The sequence below is a fragment of the Myxine glutinosa genome, chromosome 3 (genome assembly GCF_964187855.1).
Source record: "Myxine glutinosa chromosome 3, kmMyxGlut1.1, whole genome shotgun sequence".
Lineage (NCBI taxonomy): Eukaryota > Metazoa > Chordata > Myxini > Myxiniformes > Myxinidae > Myxine > Myxine glutinosa.
Window position 1 is genome coordinate 188814530 of NC_136263.1, and position 10209 is coordinate 188824738.

At 44.0% G+C, this 10209-nt stretch overlaps 1 protein-coding gene across 1 annotated transcript in view; it reads right to left on the reverse strand.

Annotated features, from left to right (window-relative positions):
* LOC137422956 (uncharacterized) overlaps positions 1-10209 on the reverse strand; it is a 243066-nt gene that overhangs the window by 95714 nt on the left and 137143 nt on the right. The window contains exon 9 of the mRNA XM_078773645.1: positions 311-2995. Coding sequence (XP_078629771.1) covers positions 311-2995 — 2685 coding nt within the window. The remainder of the gene's footprint in view (positions 1-310; positions 2996-10209) is intronic.

A 10209-nucleotide genomic window follows, 5' to 3' on the forward strand; every position in this document is an offset into this window, starting at 1 on the left:
TACAGACAGACAGAATAACGCCAAGACCAACCAATATACTTGAAAAATCTTCGATTTTCACAAGTAAAAAAAAAAAAGGTCTTTGGTAATAATACATGCACAATGACGTTTCTCTTTGAAGGAAAGGCAAGCAAATGGATGCTTTAAATCTTGTCGAGTTCAAATTGCTCTTTTAACCTCCCCCATGCAAAATAAAATAAATGTTTTCAGATACAGAGATCTGCTAAATTTGCAGTTTAAAAATTAAGATATCTAAACATCTTAGGCGAACACACAATGATAATAAACACAATTCATAACACTTAGTAACCTCTTTCAGGAAGTAAGATGGATTTGCTGGTAAAACGCCAATCCTTTCATGAGCTGGAAACGATAAAGCAGACTTCTCCAAGAGGCTCTCCATCACCATTGCATGTTCCACCCCTGGCTTCAGCAAGGATCTTGAGACTCGTGCATCCCTAGAGTCCTCAGAGAGTGAGCGCAATTGCTGCGGTGCATTTTCAAATTTGGATGTGTCTCTTAAAAGCAGAGCCGAACGGGACAAATCCGATTTGCAAAACATTCTCGCAGTCTGTGCTTGCATCGATTTTGACTTAGTTGGCGTCAGCTCTTGCATGTGCGAATCCGCATCAACATTATTCAATAGTTTCCCAACCAGATCTTGCTGCAACCTGATTACATCACTGCCTGAAACTTGAGGCAAAACAACTGAGGTTTTTTTCCCCAAAGCTGTCACTCCAGCCTTCAGGTTTGATGCAATTTGACCACAGCGTCCACTTGGTTCACCAACTGTGTTTGTCATCAATTGAGCCTCTGCAAATTTCACGTTTTGACTTTTTTGCAAGTTGTCTTGCCTTGATGCGGTCTCTTTGGATGTTTCAACTCTATTCATTGCAGCTTCGTGCTGGCATAATTTCAAACGATCCGGTGATTTATGAGAGAGGCTGCCTGATGCACCTGGCTTTGATTGAGTGCGAAATTTTTCAGCTGTTGTCTGAGCAAGTGGAGTCAGTATCTCCACCAATTTCTGAGGTAAAATCTTTGGTTTCTTGGCTGCATTTCCAAAGCTGTATTTGCAACTTGGAAAGTTAATTTTCCTCTTTGAGCATGTGATCGAAGCCAAAGATGAATCGTGATTTGGGGTCATCAGCCGTTTATCAGGGAATGATGCTCTGGGGCTGGTGCAAGACGCTGAAAAGGAATCGTGAGATAGAGGATTGTAGACAGTAGTCCTGGCTGATGGGACAGGCGACAGCATGGCTTCATTTTCAATGCGTTCAGAATCACAGCTAGAATTGCAAAGATAATTACAATTAGCAAGTGTGTTCACACCAACCCTGTCAAGTGCAGATGAAATGAAAGGAGTAACAGTGGAAGTTTGTTTTTCTGACAAATTCAGTGATGGAGGCAAAGTATCCCCCTCTTCCACAGTGCTTACCACTGGGAATTCTTGCGGATGGCTAACTTTCGTTATACCATTCACCAAATCCCAAATATCAACTTGTTTTTCTTTATTACCATCACCATTACCATCGTTCAGAATTTTCCATTGACCAATTTCATCAGTTTTGGATCGTGCACTTATTATTGCATGTTCACAGTCCATCTGCTTGACTTTTCGATACTCTGTCTTCTCCACACCTTTGGTACCCATTGTCCCGGCTGGTTTATCTGCCTCAAAAATAAAAGAACATGCATCATCGTTTCCTTCAACTGCTTCCTTGCATTTCGACATGTTTCCCTCCACATAATCGTTGCACTGAGAACCTGGTTTTGGCTGCAACTGCAATGTGCTTGCCTTAGTTGTGCTTACTCCAGCATCAATCTCAGTCTCTGGAACACCAGCATTAGAATGGCATATGAAGATGACATCATTGTCGTCATCATCAGAGCTAACAATTGCAAGTGCACCAGAGCTCTCTTTCATTCCATCTCTTTCCAAATACTCATCAACATCCACATAATCTGCCAACGAAGCTTCTCTTTTAAATGTGCAAATATTTTCCCCAATATGGCCAGTACGAGTTATCCCATCCTTGCAGTCCATTTGGGATTCGTCCTGATCACGTGCGAGGCAGTTATCCAGATACCCGACTTCCTTCAACTTTTTGTCATTCATATTTGTACCAAGAGTTAGTTGTACATTTTGCAGGTGGTCCAGAGGCAATGAGTTGCTGCTGAAACTCGTTCGAAACATTTCATTACCATATAGACCAAGGCTATCACGATTTGGTGTGGAAATTAAACTGCCTCTTGCTGGAGTTGACTGCACTGATATTTCCTGATCATGAAAGAGAATATCTGCTCGGGACTTGTAATCAAACACAATACTTGAAATGCACGTTTGCAAGCTCCTGCGGTCCTCAGGAAGCAGCTTCAAAGTGGAACACATGTCTTCGCTCAAAGTGGTGCCCGCACTGCAATTGCTGTGGCGTCTTCCATAGAGGTTGAGCAAATTGAGGAGCCGCTGGAAGTCACTGGATAGTCGATCAATAACTCCATCGCGGAGTAGTGAAACCAGAAGCCGAAGAGAACAACGTCGAGCGGCCTCAGTTGCTTGGGTTTTAGGGTACGGTATCACAAGGTTAGAGACATCTGAGGACTTGCATGGATCCAAGGGTGCGGTCACCAAACCACATGCTCCGTCAATAATGGCGGGAATCCAGGATGCAGAAGAACACCAGAAGTGATGTAGGAAGTTGTGTGACTGATGCAGTATGAGAACCAAGGAAAGTACAAGAAGGTGAAGGGGTGAATGAGCAGAGCGCACGACAAGATGGTGGATCACCTCACCCAAATAACCAATGGCATACGTGCCAGTGGTCATAATCGAGTGAATAAATGGAAAGAACCAAAGGAAGGCCGAATGGTGTGTGCCGAGAGTGCGGCCTTCATCTGATTTCAGGACTTGGGCAATCGTCGAAAGTTCTTCCAAAATGTTGGCTTCAATTAACCGTTGGAAGTCTCTTGGCCGCGGCTGAATAAGAGTTGCTTGCTGAAAAAAAAAGAAGACAAGAACACATTTTAGTCAGAGAAATGGTATGTTAACATTAAAATGTCGAGTTACATAAAAGTACATTTATGTCAGTGCACCACAGCTGCCATTAATAGGTCACAATACTCTGCAAGGTTTCCAAATTACATAAACTGTAATACACAAGCAGAAACAGGCACAGGTGTGCAGGCGCACACGCACACACACCTGTTCAAATTTTTTTTTATTGTACGTTTCCAAACCCCTTGGCTAATTTGCCCGAAATTTTCTGTACTGTATTCTTTTTGCACACAGAAGTTAAATGTCACATAAAAAAAAAATTCAATCCTTAATCAAATTGGTGTAAAGGCATGAAAATGGCACTTAAACAAATGAGTGTCATACTTTCACAGGACATATGACCACCTCTCATCTATCGATGGCTTTGGCAAAGGCATGTCACTACCTCGGCCGGGAGAGGGAAAGAGTTCAGACTGCACATGAGCATTCGGCCTGTCTAGACCTCAAACCCTGCCTGTGCTTATTTACGACTTTCCTCCACCAACAGCACCTCATCCCAATGCTGTACGAAAGTCTAAATAATCCAATCTAGAATGGGTGTCTCACCTTAATAGTAAACTATTAAATACCGTGGGTTCCACTTTTGTGATTGAAACCAATCGCTGGCAACATCTCGTACATCTATTTAGTGATCAGGGGAATAATTTTGACCAATTGCAGTTTTTGAGCTGCGTTGCGAGACATTGCTTGTGTCCACGTAGATGGTTAAAGTGCCCTTCCCCGCCCCCCCCCCCCCCCCCCACCCCGGTCACCCCTCAAAGTACAAAAGCGTAATTGCAGTGTCGTGATCCAAATATCAAAAGGATGGGGATCGATAACCAAATGAGATCGAGAATCCTTAATGTTTCGCTCGAGAACCAAACAGAAAAATTGGCCATTGAGTGGCACTTCCTACACCTCTCTGCTGACATTTTGGCCAACTTTTCTTGTGCAAACTGCTCCCGGTCTCCCAGATTTGAAGGGTGCCTTCTCCCAACTGCTGTTTTCAGATCTCCCCACAGGTGTTCAATGGGATTTAGATCTGGATTCATTGCTGGCCACTTCAGAACAGTCCAGCGTTTTGTCTTGACCCATTCCTCATGACCATGACCTTTGACGGATACCCAGCTTTCTGACACTGGGTTCAGCATTGTGCTCCAAAATGCCTTGGTAATCTCCCGATTTCATGATGCCATGCACACATTCAAGGCACCCAGTACCAGAGGCAGCACAGCCACCCCAAAACATCACTGAACCTGCTCCATCTTTGACTGTAGGGAAGGTGTTTTTTTCTTTGAAGGCTTCATTTTGTTTTCTGTAAACATAGAGATGATGTGCTTTACCGAAACGCTCAAATTTGGTCTCATCTGTCCACAGAACATTCTCCCAGAAGGGGTTTGGGTTGTTCAGGTGTGTTTTGGAAAAACTCCATTCGGGCTTTCTTATGTCTCTCAGCAGCAGTGGCGTCCGTCCTCCTGCGTCTCCCTTTCATTGAGGTGGTAACGGATGGTGCGAGTTGAAACTGTCCTACCTTGTGTCTGAAGGTCAGCTTGAATGTTTGGCAGTTGATCGAGGTGCTTTCTCCACCATTCGAACAATCCTTCGCTGCAATCTTCGATCAAATTTTCTCTTGCAGCCACGCCCAGGGAGGTTGGGGACAGTGCCATGGCCTTAAACTTCCTGATTACATTGTGTATGGTGGACACAGGAACATCAAGGTCTCTGGAGATGGACTTGCAGCCTTGATATTGTCCATGCTTGGCTTCAATCTTGTGTCTGACCTAGGACAATTCTCTGATTTTCTTTCTTTTCTCCATGCTCATTGCGGTACACACAGTGACACAAAACAGCAGAATGACTGCAGAATGAATGACAAAAAGCAGAATGAATGCCAAAACAACGGAAGCCGAACAGATCAATCTTGGTTTCATCAGACCACAGAATCTTGTTTCTCACAGTCTGAGAGTCCTTTAGGTGCTTTTTTGCAAACTCCAAGTGGGCTTTCATGTGTCTTTCACTGAGGAGAGGCTTCCGTCTGGCCACTCTGCCATAAAGCCCAGATCGGTGGAGTGTTGCAGTGATGGTTGTCCTTCTGGAAGTTTCTCCCATCTCCACACAGGATCTCTGGAGCTCAGCCAGTGACCATCGGGTTCTTGGTCATCTCTCTTACCAAGGCCCTTCTCCCCCGATTGCTCAGTTTGGCCGGGCGGCCAGCTCGAGGAAAAGTCCTGGTTGTTCCAAACTTTTTCCATTTAATTATGGAGGCCACTGTGCTCTTGGGAACCTTCAATGCAGCAGAAATTTTTTTGTGGGCTTCCCCAGATCTGTGCCTCAACACAATCCTGTCTGAGCTCTGCAGGCAGTTCCTTTGACCTCATGGCTTGGTTTTTGCTCTGATATGCATCGTCAGCTGTGAGACCTTATATAGACAGGTGTGTGCCTTTCCAAATCATGTCCAATCAATTGAATTTACCACAGGTGAACTCCAGTCGAGGTGTTGAAACATCTCAAAAATGATCAAGAGAAATGGGAGGCACCTGAGCTAAATTTCAAGTGTCATCGCAAAGGGTCTGAATACTTATGTCAATGTGATATTTCAGTTTTTTCTTTTTAATAAATTTTCAAAACTTTCTAAAACCCTGTTTTCTCTGTCATTATGGGGTATTGAGTGTAGATTGATGAGGGAAAAAATGAATTTAAACAATTTCAGCATAAGGCTGCAACATAACAAAATGTGAAAAAAGTGAAGGGGTCTGATTACTTTCTGAATGCACTGTATTAAGCCTGACCCATGACCATTCAAATGATTTTCTCCTCAATAGAGCGTTGTGTGTGGAATAGTTTTTCAAATTTCTGAAAATAGAAGTATTTTACGATAACTAAATCGTATGTTTATGCATATTTAATCGATTTGACATTTTGGACCTAATGTCACATGTTGGACCCCACAAATATGGAATTAGCCAAATGTGGTGTGCCCAAGAAAGATCATGGCTGATAGTGTGACTTCGGAGTTTGAATGACAACTTCAAGAGGATCGTAAAGAAAGTAGATGGGGGTGGGGAAGTAGCCATATAGTCCTTTCCGAGAGAGATAGTGAAAGTGGGAGTATTTTCAGGATTGAGCATACCGCGCGATCACACGGTATGTTCAGAAACAAAATCAAGTCCTATTTTTTTTTACGCAAGACATTATTAAATGTGCTTTTAAAATCAAGAATGAATAAAGTACAGTAAATGGAACATGTGCAGAAGGACATGTGCAAGGCACAAGGGATAATGAGCTATAAGGCTTTATGGTGAAGCAGAACAAGCACCGGTGTCTCTCGTGCCAGGAAGTAACCCCCTTTCCCCATGAAGTGTGTCCCAAACAGAGTTTTGTGTCCCAAACCCATCCCTCTCTGTACCCACCATACCCAGTCGTACCCTGCTGCTCCTGGACTCCGTGTCCTTTCCTCCTGACAAGGTGGAAAAGTTTCTGTCAACCCTCGACTCTGATTCTGCAACTGGACCCGATGGCATCAGCCCACGGGTCCTAAAATCCTGCTCTGCTGCTCTATCTCACCCTCTCTCTGTTCTCTTCACCCTCTCTTTTGCTCAAGGTCAACTGCCATCTGCTTGGAAATCAGCCAACATCACCGCTTTGCACAAAAAAGGTGCAAAAACAGATCCTAGCAACTACAGACCAATCAGCCTTCTCCCAATTATCAGCAAAGTCATGGAATCCATCATTGCTTCGGATATGAAATCTTTCCTCTTCTCCAATGGCTTGATCTCTGATCATCAATTTGGTTTCAGACCAGGTCACTCTACTCTGGACATGCTGCTTCTGCTGTCTCAACAATGGATGGAGGTCCTCAATGCCAAACAGGAAATTAGAGCTGTCTCCCTCGACATATCACGTGCCTTCGACACGGTCTGGCACCCCGCTCTGCTCACCAAACTCTCCTCCTTTGGTATCCATGGAAATCTCCACGCATGGCTGGCGGACTTCCTCTCTAGTCGTCGTCAACGTGTGGCCCTGAATGGGTTTCTCTCATCTCCTCTTCCTGTTCAGGCTGGAGTTCCCCAAGGCAGTGTTCTGGGCCCCATGCTTTTTCTGGTCTTCATCAATGATCTCTCTGACTCTCTCGAAAATCCTCTCTATCTCTTTGCTGATGACTCCACTCTCTGCCGCTCCATTCCTCTTCCCTCAGATCGGCAGTCTGCTGCCTCCTCACTCTCTGAAGACCTGGACAAAATCACAGACTGGTCAAACAAGTGGAACATGTCTTTCAATCCTGACAAATCTCACACTCTTACTATGTCTCTCCGAAAAGATCGACTGGACAACCCTCCCATCTACTTTCTCAACAATCCTCTCCAAGAAGTTCTGTCGCTCAAGATTTGGGTCTCACTATCTGCCATGATCTTTCTTGGGAAAACCACATTTCCAAGCTGGCCTCCAAAGCCAGTCGCCGACTGGGCATCCTCCGTCGTGCGAAGTCCTTCCTCGGCACACCTGAGCTCCTCACCACATACAAGGCTTTCATCCGCAGCTCAATGGAATACTGTTCTCCCCTATGGGCCGGTGCTCCTGCCTCACACCTAGCTCGGCTTCACGCTGTTGAAACCAAAGCTTTCAGAATTATTGGAATCTCCCGCGATGAAGCTATCTCTGAGGGCCTTTCACTCACTCACCGCAGGCAGGTAGGTGGTCTTTCTGTCTTCTACCGACTCCTCTCCGGCCTTGCACCCCCAGCTCTCTCTGTGCTCTGTCCCCCAAATATTCCTACAGGTCGCACAAGATCTGCCAGCAACCCTCTGATGGTTAAACTGCCGAAATCTCGGCTCTCTGCTCACCTTCACTCTTTCATTCCTCTTTTCTCCCGCCTCTGGAACAAACTCCCTCACTCCCTTCAATCCCACTCCTCCCTCCAGATCTTTAAAACAGCTGTTCACCACCATCTCTTATCTTCCCCCATCCAAAACCTTGATCTTTTCTACCCCCGCTAATTCACCCCAGATCCACCTTGTTTGAAATTCCAACTTCTTTCCTGGAAGTCCTGGCAGTGTCCATATGTTTTATACCTCTCCCACCGCCCCCTTCCCTCGCCCCCCCCCCCCCCCCCCCAAAGCCCTCGCCCTCTCTCAGATCTCTCGATGTCTCCATGTCTCTCGGTCCCTGCTCTCAAATGTTGCGTTTGTGTCCTTCCCCCTCTCTCCCCATCTTGTCTACCGCTCCCTATGTTATATGTTTTATGTGTCGGTTTGTCATTCTGTGTGATTAATGTTCGCTCTTTCACGAGCCTCGATCTTGTATACAAAAAAAAAGAAAAAAAAAGAAAAAAAAGAAAAAAAAGAAGAGAATGAATGGTGTGAAAAATGGCATAAGAGTGTTGGACCTGTGTGTGCTCATTCACTAAGTTATTGACTGTGATAAAATTAAGCGTTTCATACTTGTCTGGTTGTGTGAAAAGCAAGTTTTATACAAAATGCAGTACATCGAGTCCCCGGATTACAAAGGCATTCCGTTCCAAATAATCGTTCAAATTGTTTGGCCAAAGTTCCATCAAGCGGGTTAATCAGAAAATAATTGCAAATAATGCTGGACAAAACGTTAATCTTCATCCTGATGAGGCAGCACTTAGGAGGAAGGAAGGAGGAAGGAAGGAGGAAGGAAGGAGGAAGGAAGAAAGGAGGAAGGAAGAAAGGAAGAAGGAAGAAAGGAGGAAGGAAGGAAGCAAGGAAGGAGGAAGAAACGTTCAAGCCAGGGCACTACGAACGAGAAATGAAGTATACACTTATAACATACCTATAAGGTAACGTGTTATAATGGGGCTGCTAAAAATTGCATGCGAAATATGCCCCATTTGCTCAGGGCCACAGAATACTGTCGGTCTGCCTTTGAAATGTGAAAAATAAATGTAACTGATGCTTTGATACACACCGGCGTGGAAGAAAAATTAATTGCGTACGTAATTTGTGTAAATCGAGTGGATTTCCCAGAGCCTCGACCTTGCCGTTGCAAACACTTAAATTTTAATTGCAAACACATAAGCTTCATAAATACATATATTAATCAGTGTTAACTGTATTCTATGAAAATCTAAAAATTCTAGGCTCCTTTACCGAGATTGCAATCCAGACAGGGCCAGCGAGCTCGTGTTTAGAGGCAAAAGTCCAGCTTGAACTGTGAGATGTTGTCAAGTTTCAGAGCCTCGCAGTCAAGTCAGCCCATTTAGAGAATAAAAAGAAATGGTCCCTTTTATTCAAATATTGTATAACAAATAAATGTACTCTTCATACAATACATATTATACACATATATATTAAAGATCTAAACTATAGAACTGAATCTTGTAACAATAAATGTGTAACCCTCTTATTTGAACTCTTGTAACCCTGTTTTCTCCAGGCTGAAGATTGGGACAAACCAGATGTCCTCCTCACGCTAAGCATGTTATCTTAAAGGGGGCAGTAAGCTCTGTTTATATTGCAAGACAGCTAGAATCTCTGTTTGACTTTAAATCATTATCTGACACTCCTGGCTGAAAAGAAACAGACAACGACCTGGAGGAGCTGCCTGCCATGGATGGATCCAACAAATGGCAAAATCACAAATGACTGCAATGCTGAAATGTTATCTCTCATCTCTGACCCTCTCCTGACCTCTCACGCTTTCATTTTCGACCATAAATAGCCGTGTAACAGAAAGTCGAAGAGTTTTTTCCGTCCAGTTGCCTGTATTGAATGTAGCGTGCTGAGCCTGCGTGGTGATTTTATTTTGTTTGTGTGTGTTACTTTGAATTGAAGTGAGTGTTTTGTAATACCGTTTGTAAAAGTGAATTGAGAACTCCCACGTTCTATTAAAATCAGCCAATTGTACTTCTGAAACAAGTTTGGACCTTAATTATTGAGTCAATGAGTATCATTCAAGGCTAAATTAATTATTTCTCCAACAAATGGCGACCGTTCGACAAGGATACTGAAGCAAGGCAGCCTGGAGCGAAAGGGAGGGAGAACAGAGTACGTGGAGGTGAATGCCGACAGTTCGATTGAGATTGAAGGTAAGAAAAGTCAATTTGTACCCTGATAATTAATGGTCTTCACCTCTCGCATTCTATGATCTCTTCTCTCCTCTCTCCACATCACCTGGTAACGTATAAAGAACCAATTGCTGATTTTAAATGACCG